General features: G+C 30.8%; 1 protein-coding gene across 1 annotated transcript in view; it reads left to right on the top strand.

The window, feature by feature from the left end:
- The window catches only part of NCBP1 (nuclear cap binding protein subunit 1), a 51126-nt gene that overhangs the window by 5833 nt on the left and 22470 nt on the right, over positions 1 to 22823 (top strand). Inside the window, exons 2-15 of the mRNA XM_051995662.1 lie at positions 3028 to 3113; positions 5023 to 5123; positions 5461 to 5617; positions 9366 to 9473; positions 9931 to 10052; positions 11803 to 11872; positions 14255 to 14470; positions 15656 to 15753; positions 16879 to 16942; positions 18277 to 18387; positions 19445 to 19509; positions 20144 to 20206; positions 20412 to 20486; positions 21770 to 21873. Coding sequence (XP_051851622.1) covers positions 3028 to 3113; positions 5023 to 5123; positions 5461 to 5617; positions 9366 to 9473; positions 9931 to 10052; positions 11803 to 11872; positions 14255 to 14470; positions 15656 to 15753; positions 16879 to 16942; positions 18277 to 18387; positions 19445 to 19509; positions 20144 to 20206; positions 20412 to 20486; positions 21770 to 21873 — 1440 coding nt within the window. The remainder of the gene's footprint in view (positions 1 to 3027; positions 3114 to 5022; positions 5124 to 5460; positions 5618 to 9365; positions 9474 to 9930; positions 10053 to 11802; positions 11873 to 14254; positions 14471 to 15655; positions 15754 to 16878; positions 16943 to 18276; positions 18388 to 19444; positions 19510 to 20143; positions 20207 to 20411; positions 20487 to 21769; positions 21874 to 22823) is intronic.

Genomic DNA, 22823 nt, shown 5'->3' with positions numbered 1-22823 from the left:
GCTAACCACAATATAAGTGAGAAAGAACTGAGGGAAATGAATATAATTTTAGAAAAGTTAGATATTATAGGCCTCAAGAAATTGAATGGGAATAGGAAAGAATATACTTTTTTTTTTTTTCCTCAGTAGTACATGGCACCTTCACACTCATTGATCATGTATTAGGGCATAAAAACCTAACAATCAAATTATAAATGTAGAAATATTAAGTGCATCATTTTCAGATCATAATGCAATAGAAATTACATTTAATAAAGAGCCATAGAAACATGTTAAAATTAGTTGGCAATTTGGGAAAAATTAAAGAATATTTATGAAAATATAGATTACCAGATTAATAGATCTCAAACTGTAATATAAAGTGGTACTCATTAAAACAGTCTAGTAGTAGTAAAGAAACACTCGTGGATTAATGGAATAAATTAGACACATAATACGCAGTGTTAAATGACTATAATAATTTAGTGCCAAAATTAGAAGAAAAGCACAGAGAACTAGGGAATAAATTTTATAGCAGGTTTCTCTGATAAAAGCTTCTGAGTCAAATCTATAAGAATACAACTAAGTCCCCAATTAATAAAATAGTCAAAGGTTGTGAACAAGCACTTCTTAGAAGAAATTAACTATAATAATGGGGGAAAAAAATCTCTAAATCACTACTGATTTGAAAAATGCACATTAAAACAGTTCTGAGGTACCATCTCACAGCTATCTGAAGTCTATGTAACAGAAAAGTGAAATGACAAATGTTGAAGGAGATGTGGAAAAATTGGCAGGGTTGTGAACAGATCTGACCATTTTAGAGAGTAATTTGGAACTGTGCTCAAAGGACAATCAAATTGTACATACCCATTGACCCAACAGTACTACTAACAAGTCTGTATCTCAGATTTTAAAAAAAAGAAAAAGGAAATCTATTTGTACCAAAAATATTTATAGCAACTCTCTGTGGTGGCGAAGAATTGGATATTGGCAGAATAGAGGATGCTTATCAGTTGGGGAATGGTTGAACAAGTTGTGGTCTATGTGATGGAATATTATTGTGGTATAAGAAATGATGACTAGAGTGCTTTAAAAAAAAACTGAAGAAACTTACATGAACTAATACAAAAAAAAAAAAAATGAGGCAAGCAGAACCAGGAGAATGTCATACATAGTAATAGCAACATTATATGAAAGATGATCAACTATGAATGATGTACCTATTCTCAGCAATACAAGGGACACAGAGAATTTGGAACTCGGAAGTTTTTTTTTTTTTTGTCTTAAATAATGTTAATTTATGTTATTAGAAAAAATGAAATACAGAAAAAATTTAAAATTTAAAATACACAATTTAATGTAGTTCCAACTTAACGAAATGAGAATGGGAATATAAAAAGGACTGATAGTGGGAAAGGGTGGTATTAGTGTTGCAATACTTGAAATTCAGCAGGGAGAAAGAAGGAGAAAGGAAAAGAGGGCAGTTAAAAAAGGATAATGTTGGAGAGTGAATAGTAACTAAGAAAATAAACTTCAGCTTTAAAGGGGGTAAAAGGGGAACTACAAGAAAAAGAAAAGAAATAAAAGATAAAGGAATACTCTCAATTGGGGAATGGCTAAACAAATTAGGCTCTATAAATTCTGAAGCAGAATGAAATGGGCAGAATCAGGAGAACAATTTATACAATATCAACATTTTGTAAAGAAAAATAACTAAAACATCTATAAACTGACAATAACAAGGACGAACAATGGTTCCAGAAGACCTATGATAAAACATGTTCCTCTTCACATAGAGGTGAAATCAAGATGCAAAAAGATACACACACACACACACACACACACACACACATATGGATTTGTTTTGCTTAATTCTGTTTATTTTTAAGGGTTTTTGTTTCATTTGTAATGGAGTTAGTAATACTAATGCAAAAAAAGTGGTTAAAATCATTAAAACTTTTTTTTTTAAATGTAGACAAGTTCAGAAGGAAGTACAGACAAGTAAGGTGATTTTGAAAGTAACATTTTTAACTAAATTCCGTGATTTTTTTAAAAAAGGAAGTTGTGTGAAATAGATTGTTTCATATACATGCCTCTTCATGTTCTACTTTTTATATGGAAATATCCACTTTTTTGGTTTAAAGTTTTCAGAATTAAAAAAAAATGATTAACTGTTATTTATGAACATACAATAGGTAGTTCCTGGATTCTACTGAAGATTTTCATTGTAAATGCATATTACCTTTAATGGTAATATATATAGCAGTGGTAATATATATATATATATATATATATATATATATATATATATATATATATATATATATATATATATATATATATATAAAATGGTAAAAGAACTTAGGATAACAAAGTCATTAGCAGCATATACTTGGACTATAAGTCAACCACAATTTTATTATACTCATTGTAGAATAGTTTGTCACAGCTAGACTTTTGGAGCATCTGCATCTTTTCTTGATAGATGGAGGATAGGATTGACAGATAGTAGACAGGATTAAGGTAACCAAAAGCTAAGTAATTAATATTAGAAATACTTTGACCACACATTGGAATGAAAAATGAATCAATGTAACATAGCTGTAAGCTAATGGGGAATTTCACCTGAAACATAGAATTGACTTGTAAGACTTGAGAAAATAATTTTTTTTTTTTTAAATTAAGAATTCCAACAAACAAGATCAGGAAGCGGTGTACATCATTACTAAGTTTTGCAGTTACTAACAAAGGACAAATAGTTCATGAGTTCATGAGACTAATTTTAACTTTCTATCCTTTCTGAAAAGGACAGTCATTGTCAGCAGCATTATCTTAAAAGACAAAGTTCAATAATACCAGCTTAAGGAAGATAATAGCCATTTCAAATATTGCCATTATTTTACAAAGTCACAGAAAAATTATGGCTATCGTTGCTTAGAAAATCAAAGTAATGGTACAAATTTAAGCTTACACAGCATGTTTGTTTGCTTTTGAGCCAGTTCAACATGTAACATGCCAATCTTGATTTTCTTTATTATTAAACAGAACAACCCCACAAAAGGAAGAAGACCTTGCAGTCGATTGAAATCGAAGATCGGATAGAATCTCTAATATGCAGAGTAGGAGAAAAGGTATGAACTATTATTAAAAAAAATTGTCAAGACTATTCTAGTGTCCATATATTAAATAATTTGAATCTTAAGAACTTGATCATTATGTACTTGCATTTCTTAGATAAAACTGTTGTAACATCATTTTTTTAAATCTTTGCAAGTAGTGTATTTTTACAAAGATTGTTTTACATTTTGAATACTTTATCTTGAATGCATATAAAAGAGTTAATTGCATTCTTTTTGTTTTGTTTTGTTATTGCTGTTATTAGTTAAAAAGCATGCACAAAACATTGTACAAAAAGCCTGAAAACACAAAGCTAATTAAATTAATTTAGGTGCTTGTCCTTGCAGAATTTATAATCTGGTAGGGAAGATATAATGGAAACAAATTAGTAACGATTTTGTGATATATAATAATAAAGAAAATAGAATATAGTAAAAAGAAAAAAAGGGGGGTTGGCATAATAGAGGTACCAAATGTACTCAAGGAAACAAGACTTTGTTGAAGATTTCATATCAGGCCAAAGAAGGATAGGATTGCAACTAGCAAAAATAGATGGGAAAAGGAACAGTGGTCGGATATAGGTAATAGCATGAGTAAAAGAAATGAAAGTATTGGATTTTATATAGGGGACAAATATTACAGTTTACCTGTAACAGAATAGGCATTACTTTATCAGGTAGCTTGAATTCTGAATTAGAGTTTTACCTTAATTCAGTAGGAAGCAGAGAACCTTTAAAGGGTTTTGGTCTGATTAAAGACCTTACTCAGATTTCTTTTTTTCCTTCTGGAAAGTTCTTGCGATAGTTGAAGAATATTAGAAATGAGGAAAACTGGAATTTAAGAAATAAGATGTTCAGTATTCAAGGCTAGTGGTAATAAAAGCCTACATTGAGGTATAGACAGTTGAAATAGAAAGGATGAAATGGATGAGAAAGTCATTGTAGAGACAAATATAAGTAATCAAGAATGAAGAACTTAGGATAACAGATTTTGAATTTGTTATATTGCATAATTAAGAAAGTCAGTTAAATCTTGTCTAAAGTTATACTACTAATAAATGTCCAAACCAAGATTTCCTACCAGTTTATTGTCTTTCTGTACAACATTTTACTGTTGTCCGTGGTTCCATTAGTTCATATATTGATAAAGAGCAAGGACTGTCTTTTTTTTATTTTAACATTTTTTCTGTATAAAGCCTGTCATGCTGCTCTCTACCTTGAAAAATGTTTCACAGTGAAGAAAATAATTAACTTTATTTGCTAAATGGAATTATATGAAAAGCAGTGCTTAAAATTATCCATACCCTTTAACCCATATTTTGGTGCTAGCCATACATTGAAGAATATCAGTGTTAAAGAGAAAGTCTCTATATACACTCAGATTTTTATAATGATGCCAAGAACTGGATATACCTAAATAAGCTGTGGTACATGCATGTAAGTATTATAAAGTCAGACATATGGGAAGACATACAAATTGATAAAAAGTTAAGTAGAATCAGGAAAACATTATATAAAACAATGACTACAACAATATAAATGGAAATAATGATAGCAATAAAAGAGTTGAATTGAATACCATGACATTATAATTACCAACTTTGGCCCTAAAGAAGAGATATGAGATGGTATCTTTTTTTTTTTTAGGAAGGTGGGTAATTATGGGCATGGAACTGTTTTGTAAATAGTTTCAGACTTTATTATTATGTTTATTTTTTGAGATATTGAGCTTTGTTGTGTTTTTTTTCCCCCTCTTTGTTATAAGATGTTGGCTTTCATTTGAAGAGGAAGGATTGGGATACATTAAAAGTGTTCATAATATAAAAACATGATATCAGTGAACATTTATTTTTCAAAATTGATTTATCATTTAAGGAATAATGCCATCTTTCTTTAATATAAGTTTAATTTGGTCTCCCTTTAGAGTACTTTCTCATTGGAAAGCAACCTAGAAGGCTTAGCTGGTGTTTTGGAAGCTGATCTTCCCAACTACAAGAGCAAGATTCTAAGAATTCTTTGTACAGTGTATGTATACAAAGAATGTATAGTTTTGAATAATAATATTGTTATATATATTGTGTATATAATGTGTATTATTATATAATAAATATATGAATTAATATCAATAATAATACTACAAAATGCTTTTAAAACATTTGTAATTTGTAGTTAACTTTTTATAATGTACCTGTATAATATGGAGCATTTTTATTAAAAAAACAAAATCATAATATTTTTGAGTATAAAGTATAAAAACTTTATAAGCAAAGTTATTTTCAAAGAATTTTTAAAAACAATTAATTTCTTACATTTTATGTATGTCAGATCATGAATAAGAACGTATATTTGATTTTTATCTCAGTGCTCGTCTGTTTCCTTTGAAATTGACGGTGTATACAACATTAGTTGGACTACTTAATGCCCGAAATTACAACTTTGGTGGAGAATTTGTAGAAGCCATGATTCGTCAACTTAAAGAATCTTTGAAAGCAAACAACTATGATGAAGCTGTGATTTTGGTAAGTGGGTTTGGTTTGGTTCTATTTTTCAGAGTTTATATTGGTCGAGTGAAAAAGCTGAAGTGTTTTTTTTTTTTTTTAAATTTTCTTTTTTGACTTATAATCTTTCATTTCACATTAAACCTCACATTTGCCATGGTTAAATAATTCCCTTTACTATTGTAAGTGAATCACTTTCTCCTGGAAGCATTATTGTAGTTCTCTAAACAAATTAAAAATCTTCTCTTTTTAAAAAAATTTATGTGTTTGTTTATTTTAATACACATTGCTTTATGAATCATGTTGGGAGAGAAAAATCAAAGCAAAAGGGAAAACCATGGGAGAGATTTAAAAAAAAACAACAGAAAAAAGAAGTGAACATATTATGTGTTGATTTACATTCAGTCTCCTTCTGGATGCAGATGGCATTTTCTATCCTAAGTCTTGGGGTTGCTTTGAGTCACTGAACCACCGAGAAGAAAACCACGTTTTTCATAGTTGATCATCTCACATTCTTGCTGTTATTATGTACAATGTATTTCTGGTTCTGCTTATTTTGCTCAGCATTAGTTCATGTAAATCTTTCCAGGATTTTCTAAAATCAGCTTGTTCATCAATTTTTTTAGAACAATAATATTCCGTTACTTTCATATGCCAGGAACCTTCTCTTTAAAGTAATACAATTTCAAAGTAATTGTAGAGAAGAGATTCTTTCTTATAATTGTAATTATTTTCTTCATACCTAAAAAATATTGCAAGCTTCTGCTTTTCCTTAAGCTTCCTGGAAAAATCTAATCTTTTAAATGGGAAGTTATTCTAATGGATCTAAGATCATATCTATGTGTTATTTCACTGTCTTGCAGATTACTACTTGTGCATGTACTCTCATCCTATTTGAGGCTTTGATACATAGCTGGAAAGGACCTTTGGTGGTTTTTGGTTTTTGGTTTTGTTTTGTTTTGATCCAACTCCATTATTTTACAGGTGAAGGAAATTAGATCCAGAGTATTTAAGTAATATGCTCATGATTATATATGTGGTTAACTTGACAGAACCATTTTGGATTTGAACTTCAAATCCAGTATTTTTTCTAATTTCTCATATTGCCATTTGTTCAAATATTCCTCTAGAAGTTGTGCATCTAACATGCTGTGTAATGGGCTCTGGAGAAATATTCTTGAGGCAAGGATTCCTACAATAAGGTTAACTCTGGAATTGATAAGACAGTGGTCATCTAGTTTACATATACTTAGTACTTAGCATGGTGATATAATAGTTCTATAGTTGATGTATTTGTAATAGGGTATTTAAACTGAAGACAAGTTCAGCCACACACATTCCATCTTTGATCAGCCTTTTGGTGGCTAGCTCTCCTGCTTCCTGCACTTTGGAAGAGACTGTTTCAAACTGGGAGACTGAAGAAGACAATAAAGACTTTGGACTTTATCGCTGACTATTCTCGTGGTGATTGTTCTGCTGAAACCAAGGCCCATTCGAAGGACCTCCAGAAAGCTAGCCAAGACATTACAATGCTGAACCATTGTTCTTGTCTTTTAAAACTTATTTTCCTATGACTTTGTAATGTTTTTCCCAGGCTTACCTTTTTTATTTCCCCTTCCTCCCTCTTTCTCTTCTAATTCAACAACAGCAACAAAACTTATCATAAATATGCATAGATCACCAAAACAAATTCCATTATTGGCCATGACTGAAAATATATATATATATCTCTGTCTTTAAGTTTATTACTGACAGATGAATATGTTTCATCTTTGGTATACTTGTCTTACGGTTTAACATTAAACTGATCAGAGTTCTAAAATCTTTCAAAGTTATTAACAGTACATAAATTGTTCTCCTAGTCATGCTCACTTAGCTCTCCATGAGTTCTTAAGTGTCTTCTAATTTCCCTTAAAATTGTCCATTTTATAATATTCCATTATATTAATCTGCCATTGTTTATTTGGATATCCCTGATAAAACCACACTTCTTTGGTTTCTAGTTTTTGGCTATCATTAAAATAATTGCTATAAACATTTTTGTACATATTGGTATTTAAGCTCTTTCTTTAATCTCATGAGGTTTAGACCTGGTAATGCTATAACTACATCAAAGAGTATGTACAGTTTATTAACTTTGAGAACTTCCAGAATAGCTGAACCAGTAGCTCCACTAGTGTGCCTATTTTCTTGGGGTTCCTTCAATAATTGTCATTTTCCTCTTTGTCAGTCTTAAGATGACTATGTGGTGGAATCTTAAAAGTTGTTTTAGCTTTCATTTCTCAAGTGATTTGGAGTTATTTTATCATATGGTTGTTGATCATTTGGATTTCCTACTTTCGAAACTACCTGTTCATATTCTTTTGGCCATTAATCCATTGTAAAGTGGTTCTTTGTCTTATAATTTGGATCATTTCCTTTTGTGTCTTTGATATGAAACATGCAGCCAAGATATTCCCATTTATATTTTCGTTTTGATTTTTACTACATTAAGTTTGAATGTGCTAGAACTTTTAAATTTTATATAATCAAAATTGTCCATTTTATCTTGTTGATCTTCTCTGTCAGTTGGGTAATCACGAACTTTTCCCTTATTTATATTTATTGCAAAATACATCCTTTCTTGTCTAATTTATGATGTGATCTTTTATATTTAGGTCATGTATCCATTTGGACCTTATCTTACTTAATATGGTGTGACATGTTAATCTAAACCTAATTTCTGCCAGATTGCTAATAGTTTGTCAAATAATGAGCTCTTTTCCCGCTAATTGGATTCTTTGAGATAATCAAATATTATATTGACTTGTTTATTGTATAAGCAATGTGTTTCACAAATGATTATTCATTTGTAATTCAGTTTGAGATAGTGGATTGATAAACTATTCCTTATTTCCCACTTTTTTCTTTTTTTGCATTCTTGCTTTTGAGGTTCTTGGCCTTTTGTTTCTTCATTGAACTTACAATTCTTTCTAACTCTATGAAATATTTCTTTAGTGGTTTAGTGTAGCTCTGTATAAGTAAATTAGATATTATAATTTTTATTATATTGGCTTCACCTATCCATAAGTAGTTAATAGTTCTCTAGTTATTTAGGTCTGTCTTTATCCCTGCAGTGTTTTATAGTTGGATTCATAGAATTCCTGGGTGCATCTTGAAATACAGACTCACAAATATTTCAGAATCTTTATAATTATTTTGAATGGAATTTAATTTTGTAGATCTTACTGCTTGATTTTGTTGGTTGCTGATATTTATATTCTATTATATACTGTAATTTTGCTGAACTTAATGTTTCAATTTCTTTTTGACTAATGTTTTCTAATTAAATCACATAATCTGCAACAGTGCTCTTTGTTTATGCTGATGCCTTCAGTTTCTCTTATCTTTACTACAGATAATGTTTCTAGCACCAATTTAAATGGTAATAATCATAGGCATCTTTATTGATCTTAAAAGCTTCCACCTTTTCTTATATATAATGTTGATTAGATTTTGATATATTTGCTAGTAAGAAAAAGGTATGTATATAAAATATAAATTTTATATTTAATAGAGACAAGTGCTAATTTTGTCAAAAATCCTTTTGAGCATCTATTGATATAATCATGTTTTTAAAAAATATTAACAGAATTTATGTTTATTGTCTTCTTCATATTGAACTACTATATATTCCTGACAAACCCAATGAAATCATAGTGTTTAATCTTCTGATTATATTGTTATTGATTATTTGATAATATATACATGTATATTTTTTGCCTAATAGGTCCATTTTTTATCAGATCTTGTGAATTGTCATGTAATAGCTGCTCCATCAATGGTAGCTATGTTTGAAAATTTTGTAAGTGTAACTCAGGAAGAAGATGTACCTCAGGTAAGAGGAATACTTAATACTTTAACATTATAAAACTTCCCTTATATTCTTATTTCCTTCTTACAAAAAAACATAGTAATGTGATATGTAAAGTGCTGGAATTGGAGTCATAAGAAGTGGGTTTGAGCAGGAATGGGAATCTTAAGTAATAATATGTTACTGTATAGAAAAGTAACATATTTTCTTATTTTTGTACTTAATTGTTTTCTCCAAGTACTGTGTTAACTCTTTGAGAGTAGCAACTGTTTTGTTGTCTTTGTCTCCTGTCATCTGGCACATAATAAATTTTTAAAATGAAGTTGAGAAACCCGTATGGATTTTAAAACCTTGATTTAAATGAGAAATCAAAAATGCATAATTGGTGTTTACAAAAATTCTCTATTTTTGACCACATTATCTTCTAAAGGAGATTTTAGAAGCACACTGTGAAGCAATTTTTTTTCTTTTTTTACTGTAGGTACGACGTGATTGGTATGTGTTTGCATTTCTATCATCTTTGCCCTGGGTTGGAAAGGAGTTATATGAAAAAAAAGATGCAGAGATGGATCGCATTTTTTCCACTGTTGAAAGCTATCTTAAGTAAGAATATAGCCCACATTAGTGTTGTTAAGGAGAAAAGTTTTTGTGTTAGGTTTTATTGTTGTACTTGGTAAAAGGTAAAATTATCTATTATAATTAATCTACACCTGTTAGTACCAGAAAATATTAAACAAGGAATTTAAGAACATTCTTCTGTTATCATCAAAACTATGAATATTTTAAATTTACTAGCAATCATGCTATGCAGCAGCCAACTAACCATACATAGAACTTAAATGTCAAAATTAAACAAAATAAAAAATTAAATCTCAAACCACCTGAAGGTTCAGTATAATTTTTATTATTTTTACCAGTATAAACTATAAAGTACCTCAGAATAGACAAACTAATATTAAGTTTTATTTGGCTTGGACCAAGTACTCTGGGAGAGAGGGCCTTGAGAGGGAAAAGGAAAATCTCTCTACCCCCACTTTTCTTTATGTCTTAAATCAAGCTTACTCCTATCTAAGATCAGGTTGGTCCCAAGCCTCTAGCATTTATTTAATACTATCCTTACTGTAAGTACTTACAGGGAAGGAAGACTTTTCATTAGCTAAAAGCTCCCAGAATAACAAGGCCAGAGGTTCATCCTAAGGTTACAAATCCAGTGTTCTTCAGATTATGTCTTAATTATTTTTGCATCTCCTAAAAAGATCTTGTACATACTTGATACTCATTATACCCTGGTATTTCATGCTTCCCAAATTTTTCTCAATCTTTCTACCCCAGTCACCAGCCCAAAAGGAAGTACAGAATTCAGAATAATACAAATAATTCACTTTGTTCCTCCCTGTTATAGTCCACGAAACTAATGCTATAGTTTAAAAGAAAAATAGGAAAGCCAAGCTCATAACAAAGATTTTCTTTAGGACAGCCTAATTTCAGATTTCAAGTCTCAGATTTCAGCCTATAATTTAGAGATTTCTCTAAGGAATTAAAGCAGTCATTGATGCTTTAGTGAGGATTGTAAGACATGATATAACCTCAAGAAAGTGATCTTTAAAAATCAATGGACAAGGACCAGAAACATGGATTTCTGCTACTACCCTGTGCTACACTTTTGCTACTGTTATGACTTTGGGTAATCCATTTCATATTTCTAGGTCTGAGTATGTGTGAAAAAAGGCTGGACTAGGTGAACTATATATATAAAATTTAATTTAATCTGTGATCCTGTGGAAGGTGTGTGAAGTTAAAAAAGGCAGAGTTTTTAAAAAGAGGCTTAGAAAAAAATGAAAATTTCCAGTTAAAATAACCTTCCTATTAGTAAAGCACTTTCAAAATAAATACAAAGGCAACTCTTTATCTACTTGATGTTTTTTAAAAACTGAATCCCTACTTTTGAGAAACAAAACAAGTCGCAAAATTAAAGGATGATAAATTAAAATAATAAAAATTATACTGAACCTTCAGGTGGTTTGAGATTTAATTTTTTATTTTGTTTAATTTTGACATTAAGCTCTGTGTATGGTTAGTTGGCTGTTGCATAGCATGATTGCTAGTAAATTTAAAATATTCATAGTTTTGATGATAACAGAAGAATGTTCTTAAATTCCTTGTTTAATATTTTCTGGTACTAGCAGGTGTAGATTAATTATAATAGATATTTTACCTTTTACCAAGGTTTGGTCCATTCCACTAGGACTAAAGTATTAGAAACACAAGAGTTGTGTGGAAGATATATCTTTATTGATATTGACAGTAATGAGTTAATTTTATAATTATCCTTTTTTTTTGTTTGTATTTTTAGAAGACGTCAAAAAACTCACGTTCCATTGTTACAAGTGTGGACTGCTGATAAACCACATCCACAAGAAGAGGTAAATTTAATCTTTTTCACTTTTTAATAAAAGAATAGTCAGCTGAAATTGGTGTATTGGAAAAAGTGCTATGCTAAGATTCAAAATTTGATTCTAGTGTTCCCTCTGCCACTTTATGATTTTTGGCAAGTCACTGAAGCTTTGAGCCATTTATAAAATAAAATGAGATTCAACCAGGCAATTTTTAACAAGATATATTGGATAGAATACTGTTTTGGATTCAAGATGACTTGTTTTGAATACTGACTTTGATCCTCTTTTCTCATCTATAAAATGGGAATTATTGTGCCTCTCAGGATTGTTGTAAAACAAATTTAGATAATACATGATTAGATTATTAGATTAAAATTGGATAATTAAAGATTAGTACGTCCTTTAGACAACTCCAGAAGCTTTTGACTTAAATTTAAATTTTAAGCTATAGAGGACTTGCAGTTTTTGTTAATGTAGAGAACTCCCACCTCAGTGAAATCCCAGACCACCTCCTATGATGCTTCCATTTACGGTCACTGCCTTGTATAGGTTTTATCCATTGGTTACAGAATTCTCAAAGGCTTTGACCATACCAAGCTCTAGTAAGCTTATCAAAATGGTAAGGTTTCAAAGTATAAGCTAGGTGATAGACTACAATTATACTTTGCCATCTCTTTGCATCCCCCTGAGTATTTTAGTGCTAGAAAGGATCTCATGCTCATTGATTTCAAACCATCATTTACAGAAAAGGGTGTTTCATCTAAGGATGTTGTGAAATCATAGGTCCTTAGTATTGGAAGGAAGCTTAGAGAACATCTTGTTCCATTCATGCATATTATACATGCTGAGAGGCGCATCATTAAGTGATTCAGATGTGGGCAGGTAACTGTTAGAAGCCAGTCTTATGCTAAAGTCTTGCTATTGTGACTTTTTGTTCAATGTTCAGGCTCCATTTTGCTTCCTAGTAGAATTTTTCCCTGTTGTTTCAGATTCTGTCACTAAGCCAAACTACTTTCCTTCTTGTCGATAGATGTCCTTTCCATATATTTTCATTGTTTTTTATTTCTCTCCACTAAGTTAAAATGTACTTTAAATAAGGCAAGGCCTTGAGGCAACATGGCTTAGTATCTAATGGAAATAACACTGGGCTTGTTTTCAAAATACCTGACTTTTAATCCCAGCTGTGGTGTAGCTGGGTGACCTTGGGCCCAGTCAGCTTTTTTGGTCTCCTGGATCTTCATAATATGGGGTCAAGAACTGTTTTGTCTGCCTTATGAGGTCAATATGAGGGTCGAATGAGATAGCATTAATAGTTCATGTTAAAGGGAAACGAATGTGAACTATCTGCATTTTTGTTTTTCTTCCCGGGTTATTTATACCTTCTGAATCCAATTCTCCCTATGCAACAAGAGAACTGTTCGGTTCTGCAAACATATATTGTATCTAGGATATACTGCAACATATCCAACATATAAAGGACTGCTTGCCATCTAGGGGAGGGGGTGGAGGGAGGGAGGGAAAAAAAAAATCGGAACAGAAACGAGTGTCAATATAAAGTAATTATTAAATAAAAATTAAATAAAAAAAATAGCTCATGTTAAAGTACTTTATAAATTGTAAAACATAGTAGAAATATGAGGCATTATTGTTAATCCCCATCTCAACCTCTACTATTTTAATGAATAAATCATATATTGTCTCATGTAGTTTTCTAAGTGTTTCATGTGTGTCTTTTGTTTCTGAAAGAAGCTAAGTTTCTTCAATGGGTAGAATGATATGTTCTATATCTGTATACTCCTTCAGGGTTCAGCCTAATTATAGACACAGACTCATATGTTCTTATCTAATTAAAATAAACATTTTGCTGTCTAGCAATTCATGTGTAAGAGAATTTGCATTATAATTTAGATTTCAGTTGGTGAAACTAAATTTTTTTTAATGTATGTATTAAAATTGAGTCGTTTAAGAAATAAATCGTGTAAAAGTCATAATATCAAAATATTCATAATGACCCTGGGGTAATTTTTTCAAAGTGAATTTTTATCGCTATCTTTTGGGGTTAAAAAAAATTCTTTTTTATATCACTAGTTTTCCTAGTATCCCTTTTTTTCTTCCACCTCCAAGAAAGCCATGCTATATTGCAAATAGCATTTTTTAAAGAAAAAGAGGAAAAACCCCCCAGCAAAACTGATAATCCTTTGAAACTGTCTTTAAAATATGTTCAGTATACCACATCCATGGACCTTCCTTTCACCTCTCCGAAGAAATGGGGAGGGGTGTGTTTTCAAATCTCTTCTTTGAAGCCCTGTTTATCTTTGTAATTCTGTAATATTTGTTTTGTTTTATCTTTCTTTTTATATTAGTTGGAATTACCTGGAATTTATTTTAAAATCATCTTTCTATTTTTAGTATTTAGATTGCCTTTGGGCTCAGATTCAGAAATTAAAAAAAGATCGCTGGCAGGAACGGCACATCCTGAGACCATACCTTGCCTTTGACAGCATTCTCTGTGAAGCCTTGCAGCACAACCTGCCTCCTTTTACTCCACCACCTCATACAGAAGACTCGGTATACCCAATGCCAAGGGTCATCTTTAGGATGTTTGATTACACAGATGATCCTGAGGTATGTGACACATCATAACTAACAGCAGTTTATGAAACGAGACTTTTGATCTATTTGAGTTCTGTGTAAAGTTTGTTATTTGCTTTTAGAAAGAATAAGTATATACTCTACAGCAGCACATCCATCAAGTTCAGGAAAAGAAATATACTCTGATCAATAGGAAGCCTCAAAATGTAGAAGAATTGCTTCTTAGTGCATGCTGGCTGTGTGACCATGGGCAAGTCCTTCCACCTCTCTATCCAAACACCTCCAAGAGAGGGAAATAGATTGTGTTGGCAGAGGGAGTTTCTTTAAATCTATCCTGATGAAGTTCATATTTTCTACAAGTTAGTCAAAGTAAAGAGGAAGAGAAGTATTTTGAATCTTATATTGACGAGAAGAATCTGATTTCTCTTCCAGAAATCAGATTCAGTATTTTTTTTTAAATTAAGCTTTTCTTTTGCTTATCATTTTAAAAAATACATCATTTTCATTATTGTGGGCAAGACTTTTCTCTACTTTGCCCTTTGTCAAGTTGTTATAACCTTATTGATTAGGGGGAAGTAATTAGTGAAAACTTAGGTCTAGCATGACAAGATGTTTTAATATTTTGATTCTTCTATCCAACAGATTAGCTAATTGTCGATTCACATTATCCCTGATCCCTCCAATAATAATAATTATCCATTCAGAATTTTTACCAAATATACTAAATAAGTAATCATTACTTTGACTCACTTTAGTAGTTATTGACTCAGCAAAACATTTATATAGAAGTCTGTTTTACATTTAAAGAAATTTTATTTTGTTTGATCAGACCAGTGGTGAATATTTTTGTTAAAACATGTGAATGTTAATGCATTGGGAAACTAGAATTTAGTTTTTTGCTAAATACTGCTAGTTTCTGAGGCTTAAGTTTCTATATATTTTTTCACACTTGAAAAGTAAGACTTAGAATAAATTCAGCGTCATATGGACTTTTAGTTTATGTTCATTGGAGAAAGTGGGATATAGGAGAATAATGATAGTAAGACAGTATGGAATCTTTACAAAACCTTAGTAGATATGATCTAGGCTCCGATTTGTATAGTGAAAACAAGTAGATAGTAAAGCTTCCTAAAATGAACTATTTTAACATCATAGAACTTTTAGTATGAAAATATTTTTTCTAGAGGTAAAAAATTGATCATCTTAATTTTGTTTTAGGGTCCTGTTATGCCAGGCAGTCATTCGGTGGAGAGATTTGTAATAGAAGAGCATCTTCACTTCATCATTAAATCACACTGGAAAGAAAGGAAGACATGGTAAGAAATAAGCTTTATAGACCTTCTAAGACCTATAAAGCAATGTTTTATAGAAACTTTGAAATGAACTTGTAACTATATAGAAATAAATTTTATAATGGAAATATAATAGAAATAAAGTCATAGAAGTGAAAAGTGAACATTTGTAAGTGCTGGCCAGTAGTCAAAAGATCGAGAATTTAAAAGAAAAGTTTGTCTCTACTACATTTAGCTCCCTGTTTCACTTGAGACAAATTGTTTTTGTTTCTTTTTTCCTTAAATCCTTTTGCTAGTTGATATGTACATAGATTTTTGGCCTTATTTTCTGGGTATTCCTGCCGGTTTCTTAATAGAAAAAAATTTAACTCAAATGTTTAAGTAGGACTTTGTAAGATAAGAACACTAGTGATTTCATTCTATTTTTTTCATGCTTCTGTAATTGGAAGCTCCTTGGAAAGGAATTATTTCTACAAAGTATTTCATAAGATTTGACCATTGATTTTTTTTTTTTCAGTGTAGATAGGTATAAGATGAAAAGAATACATAAAAGAGGAATTAATTGCTTGATATTTTCTTTTTTAATTATATTTTTTTATTTACAAAATAGTTGCTTGGGTAATTCTTTCAACATTGATCCTTGCAAAACCTTCTGTTCCAAATTTTCCCCTATTTTCCCCCACCCTCTCCCCTAGATGGCAGGTAGTCTAATATATATGTTAAATATGTTGAATTATATGTTAAATCCAATACATGTATACGTATTTATACATTTATCTTGCTGTACAAGAAAAATCAGATTTAGAATGAAAAAAACAAACCTGAGAAGGAAAACAAAAATGCATTGCTTGATATTTGCAAGCTCTATTTTTAAAAAAATCTATTTAGACTACTGTATTTGTTTATCTGATCCATGCTCATCTTATATATATAAGTTTCCTAATCTTCCAGAGACTTGAATGATATTATTTTTGTTATGGGCTTATATTCAGTAAAACTCTGTTATGTTCTTGGTAATTTGTTTCAAACTGGGGACATTTTGAGATATTTTCCATTTTGAGGTACCCTTGTTGATCTAGACTTGACTTGTTTCTCATATTTGTATAGTTTTTGTGTATTTTAATAAACTTGTGTGCTTTCTTAAAATAGTGCTGCACAACTAGTGAGCTATCCAGGAAAGAACAAGATCCCCTTGAATTATCATATTGTTGAGGTAAGCATTTTATATGAAATATCTTGTTAATTTTAATAATCTATTTCTGACAATCAGAATATTGGCTACCGTTTACTAAGAAGCTTTTGACTTCTCTTTTTCTTACTACTTTTCATGCATTGCATTCTAGCAGAGAAAATGGAGGAGTATTAGGTCACTTTTGCTTTTTGTTAACCACCTTAACAAAAAAGAAAAGAGATTGAGGATCCAGCAACTATAGTAGAATTTTGAATTCCTTTTTAAGATTACCTATTATAAAGCAGTCGTCACAGATAACTAAAGTAACTAACTCCTTTTCTATTCTGCAGATTTAGTTGTGATTTAAATATCTTTAGAATTACATCATAAGCAGATAAACTGTCCTTACTATGTTTACTAGTTTTTTAATGGTTAAGAGACCTATGTTTCAATATAGTTAAAGTCTTTACACTCTATTTTCTGTTTATGTATGATTAGTCACATTGAATGAGAATCTTTTTGTGGTGTATTACTTCATATTTGTAATCATTCATGTTCTTTTTTAAAAAAATATTTCTAAAATAGTAATGCACCAGTTTTATTTATCTTCAAGGAATGGGTGTGGAAATCATGCTAAAACTGAAATGGAATATAAACCTATCTTATTAAGAGTTGATCAGACTGCTATAATATCTTCCTCTAAAAGGCATTATTACTAAGCAGATGATAGGGTCAATTTTAGAGAAAAATAAGGTAAATAAAGGATTGTTGGTGATAAAGATTAGTGTAGAAAAATGTTGAGGCAAGGGAGACTTGGACCATGTTGAGAAATTTTGAAATGTTTTAAGAGGAATAGTATCTTTAATAGTGTGATCTGACAGTAAGAATAAAGTTTTAATTAAACAAGAGTTCAACCTGAGTGTTCCTGTCCAGAACTTCTTCTAGTGCTGGATCCAGAAAGTCTTAAGCTAGGTAAGAATGTATATTTTAGTGTGACATGCATGATTCCAGCAGTTAGTAGATTTTCCTCATTTTACAGATGAGGAAACTTGAGAAACAGAGAATTTAGATAGTTGCTTAGCTCACATCAAATTCAAACCTAAGTCTTCTCACTTCAAGTTCTTTTCTCTTATACCACATTTTCTTTTCTATGGACTTCTGCTTAGGGTGTAAGTCAAATAATCATATTTACCTGTCTGATCTCAAAGTTTACTGTGGCAAAGGGAGGGAGAGGGTGTTTTCAAAAGTGGCTATTTATGGATATTTACTTGAATTTTTTTTTTTTAAACCTTAGAACTTTGGAAACTTTCTAGAAGTAGAAATGTATACATACTTATTTTTTAATTAGATTTTGATTCATTTAAACTATTTTCTAGGTGATCTTTGCAGAGCTATTTCAGCTTCCTGTACCCCCTCACATTGATGTTATGTACACAACTCTTCTCATTGAACTGTGCAAGCTTCAACCTGGCTCTTTACCCCAAGTTGTATCCTTTTTGTTTGTTGTTTCATTTGACTTTTTTTTCTTTATTTCAAGAAGGATTATGTGTTTCCTCAGCTACCAAGTAAAACTATGAAGCTCTCTGAAATCTTATTTTGATTGTTGCCTGTGGTCAGTATCTAAAAATGAAAACAAAACTTTTTTTTGTGAACTAGACCAATTTTAAAGCTTTTCTAGCTCCTATATGTTAGCATTTCATTTTCTTGGATCAAAATTAAATATTCATATATTTTTCATTGTTTATTTTGAACAGTTTTTTTAAAAGAACAGTAAAGTAGAATGAAATTTTTAATTACTAAAGGAAAAAGACTTTCAAAAGCCACCCATAGTACACAGTTATCTGTCCTGGCTTTGAGTCATTGCTCTTTGCTTCCTTGAAATGAAGATGCTGGCCAGACTTACTATTCACTCTCTTAGCTTGTGATAAAATTCTAAGTCAGCAATGGCATATGTTAAAATTCTAAATGTTTTCTCTTAATTTATATTGAAGTATATTGAAAGGGCTTTATTTAGAATTTAAAATTATCAGTGTTTCCTATAAGTGATTATTTGCTTTTGGTATTAAACAGTGGGACACTATTATTTAAGAAATAAGAGTAAAATAGTCTTCACATTTTTCAATTGTATTGAAAACTACCTTTTTAATTTAATGGAGTGATGGACCTTCCTAAATTGGTAATCATTTGCAGATGATAAAGACATGACTTGAACTGGCCTCAAACCCAAGTTCAGATCATTTCTCTGATGCCTACTTCTGGCCAGATCACTAAAACTCTGAGTGCCCAACACAGCTCTGAGTCTAAAAGCTTTAGCAAAGGTCTGAGGATTTCCTGTACTATTGAAATCATAGATCCAGCCCCTGTCTTTACAGGAGGAGTATGAAAGAGGTCTGCCTTCAGTTGTTAATCAGTCTTAAGGAGAAAACATAATTTTAAATTAATCACAGTGTCATTCGAAGTCTTCTAGAAGATATTATTTTTTTCTAATCCTTTTAAATTTTAAACAACTTAAAATTATTTGTTTTCCTTATCTGTGAATTCAAGCTTGCACAGGCAACTGAAATGCTGTACATGCGTTTGGATACAATGAATACTACATGTATAGACAGGTAATTGCTTCTATTTTAACAGATTCTCTCAAATTTTGTTCCATATACTTTATGGTAGAATATTAAACTGTGGCATTTATGTGAAGATACATTTGCATAAATACATGTAATATGTATTACATACTCAAAAAGAGACTTTATTCTATATCGTTTATTTTGTGCCACTTCTAAATGGGTTCTTTCTAAACCATTGCACATTTAGGTTTTTTCCAATATTTTACTACTCAGAAAGAAATCCTTTAAAACAAAAAAAGAAGACGCAAATATAAAAATAATAGGGAAATGCAAATATATGACAACACCTATTTTTATTTAATAAGAAATATGTAATCATTCAAACCAAATAAAATGCTACCTTAAAATATTCATAAACTATACAGTAAAGGACTTAGCTAGTATTTTATATAAAATGATGTTAATATAGAGATTTAAATATCACTTTCTTGAGGGAACAAAAGAATTTATGTAGATTTTTCTATGGAAAAAAGTAGGTACAGTAGAGATTGTGATTAGATGAAAGGGGTTTGGCTATAGAGAAGTTTTTTTATTAGAATTTTACCTGTCTCATGTGTTATTTTGGTGTCACATATGTTATTTCTAAGAATGTTGACCATTTTTCTTTCTTGCTTCAAAGATTCATTAATTGGTTTTCCCATCACCTAAGTAACTTCCAGTTTCGTTGGAGCTGGGAAGATTGGTGAGTATGCTTCAGACACTTTTCCTGAGTTTCTTCATAGCAAAATTTAAAAGTTAAATATGAGAACATAGTACAGAAACAGTCCTCTAAAATAGTTTATTTTAATGTATTTTACCTAAAATTAACCTGATTAGAAATGAGTCTAAACTAGGTAGAAATGTGAAGTTTTGCTTAACTTTATTAAAATTTTATATTTTTTAATTAGGTCAGATTGTCTTACTCAGGATTTTGAAAATCCCAAGCCCAAATTTGTAAGAGAAGTACTGGAGAAATGTATGCGGTGAGTAGTTTGTTGGTTTTCTCTCACCTCTTTTTGTATATTATTAATGTAGTGACTGTCTGCTCTGTGCATATGTGATTTATAATCAGCCTGAAAGATGGGTTTAATAGGCAGAGAGGCGTACTGGAAAGACTTAGGTTCTAGTTCTGACTTGAACATCAAATAGTTGTGTGACCTTGTTGGGAAGTCAAAATTTCCATGGGGATCATCTATAAAATAGACAGATTGGACTAGATGACCTTTAGGATCCCTTCCAGCTCTGAAATTCTATCATGTTAAGTATTGTGACCAGCATTTATAACATAAAGTTTTAATCAGAATTCTGTTAAATTCCTGATTTTTTTTATTTTGTGTGTCTGTTGGTCATAAGGGAGGACAAGCGAGGGAGTATGGATGTATCAGCTCAAAACCATCACCATTTTTGGAAAAACAACTCAAAGAACATGTTCTACTGATAGTGAGTCAGTAGTATTGTCTTTATATGTGAGAGACAACATTATACTTTACTACATATACAAGAAACTTCTTAACTAAACTTTTCCTAATCTAAGAAAAGATTCCTTCCGTGTAACACGGAAGTCCATGGTTTTGAAATAAAATATGTTGGGTCTAAAATCTAAATGAGTAAAGATTATGTGTGTAGGGTACCGAGTAATTTTAAAAATTACTTTTAAAAGTCTAAGTGTAAATGAATAATACAAGGACAAATTAAAGCTTTTATTTATGAAATATGTTCACAAATGGTTCATTATATCAGCTCGTTACAGTATCCTCTGTTTACTTTTAATTTTTTTGTGGTAAATTTTTACCAAGATTGGCCTTGTAGAGAATATGTTCAACAAAAGTGAATTTTCCATATAACTAAAGCTTTTTCCTTTTATCATTTGATAGTTTTCTAAAATCATGTATAAATTTCCTTGTTTTCTTAAACAAAATGTATTGAACATCATTTAACATTTTCTTAATGATTTAGGGGAATTAATAATGATGACCAAGTTTAGTAAATTTACATATAGATTTGTCACTAAATTATGAATGTTGGTTTGTGGACTTCTCCTTTAAAGTTTTTGAGTTAATACACTTGCTTTTTGGCTAGTTCTTTTAAGGTCCTGAGCCTTATTTCTTCCCAGAATTAGATGCATTCCAAGAGGTTGAGGTTGTCTTACTTCTGTGGAATTTTGTAGTTTTAGAGCTGGAAGGGACCTTAAAGATCATGTAACCAGTCTCATTGTTTTAGTTATTTATATAGTAAATGTTCTGAAATTAAAATATTTGTGTTATAGGCTTTCATACCATCAGCGCATATTAGATATTGTTCCTCCAGCTTTTGCTCCTCTGTGTCCTGCAAATCCAACATGCATTTACAAGTATGGAGATGAAAGTAGCAGTAAGTAATGCTCATATTTAAATGAAGTTACATTATATGCCCAATTTTATGTTAATTATAACAGACAGAGAAACCAAATCTGGAAATTCCCCTCTTTCAACTTGGAAGATTTTCTCTCCTTTTTTTTTAAACTTGAGGATGTCATACTCTTAGTGTTTTAACCAGCTTTCATAATTATAAAGGAATTTTTTTCCTTGTGAAATGTGTTTTCTTGACTGGTTTATAAAGTTGTAGTGTTAATAATAATGTTTCCATGGTATTAATTCTTTTTATTTTTAAAATTTATGGATTTTTAGCATCTTTAAGGAAGTATATGGAGAAGCATGGAGGAAGGAACAAGGCTATCTTCTTGTACACAGAAACCACATCCTTTATAACTTGAATATTCATGTTTTATATAATATCACCAAAAAAGTCCATTTATGTCATCCAAACAGTAAAAGACTGTTACTGATGTTAGAATTACCCCTGAGTCAGTTGTTTGCAGATGATTAACTGGAGAACTAAGATCAGAATAATTTTAAAAAGAGAGAGAGAGAGAGAAAGGAAGAACAATGATAAGGAAAAGGGATATCTAGTTGAAACAACTTAATCCTGATCAACATGAACAAGTAATGAAAATTTTAAAATGGAATGTAAACAATAGAAATGACATTGACACTGATTATAACTTTATGTGGAAAATTAACCAACATATTATAATTTTTGCAACAAAGCTATTAAAAGGGCATTTAGACCACCACCCCTCTTAGACTAACACTCACAGCCATCTTCTGGGGAAGCAGAAGAAGGGGCTAGCCATCCCTACCAATTGTCAACCAAGTGCTGAGCAGGCAAATCAGTCAAATCACCTCACCAATTACCAGTGACCCTCACCACTGATTCCTTTCAGAGACTGATAGAAATAGGATGCTAAATCTAAGAGCATTAGGAATATTGGTTCTTCTGGT

The sequence above is a fragment of the Antechinus flavipes genome, chromosome 1 (genome assembly GCF_016432865.1).
Source record: "Antechinus flavipes isolate AdamAnt ecotype Samford, QLD, Australia chromosome 1, AdamAnt_v2, whole genome shotgun sequence".
NCBI lineage: Eukaryota > Metazoa > Chordata > Mammalia > Dasyuromorphia > Dasyuridae > Antechinus > Antechinus flavipes.
Note: the sequence above shows the minus strand (reverse complement) of the source record. Positions and strands in the feature narration are given on the sequence as shown.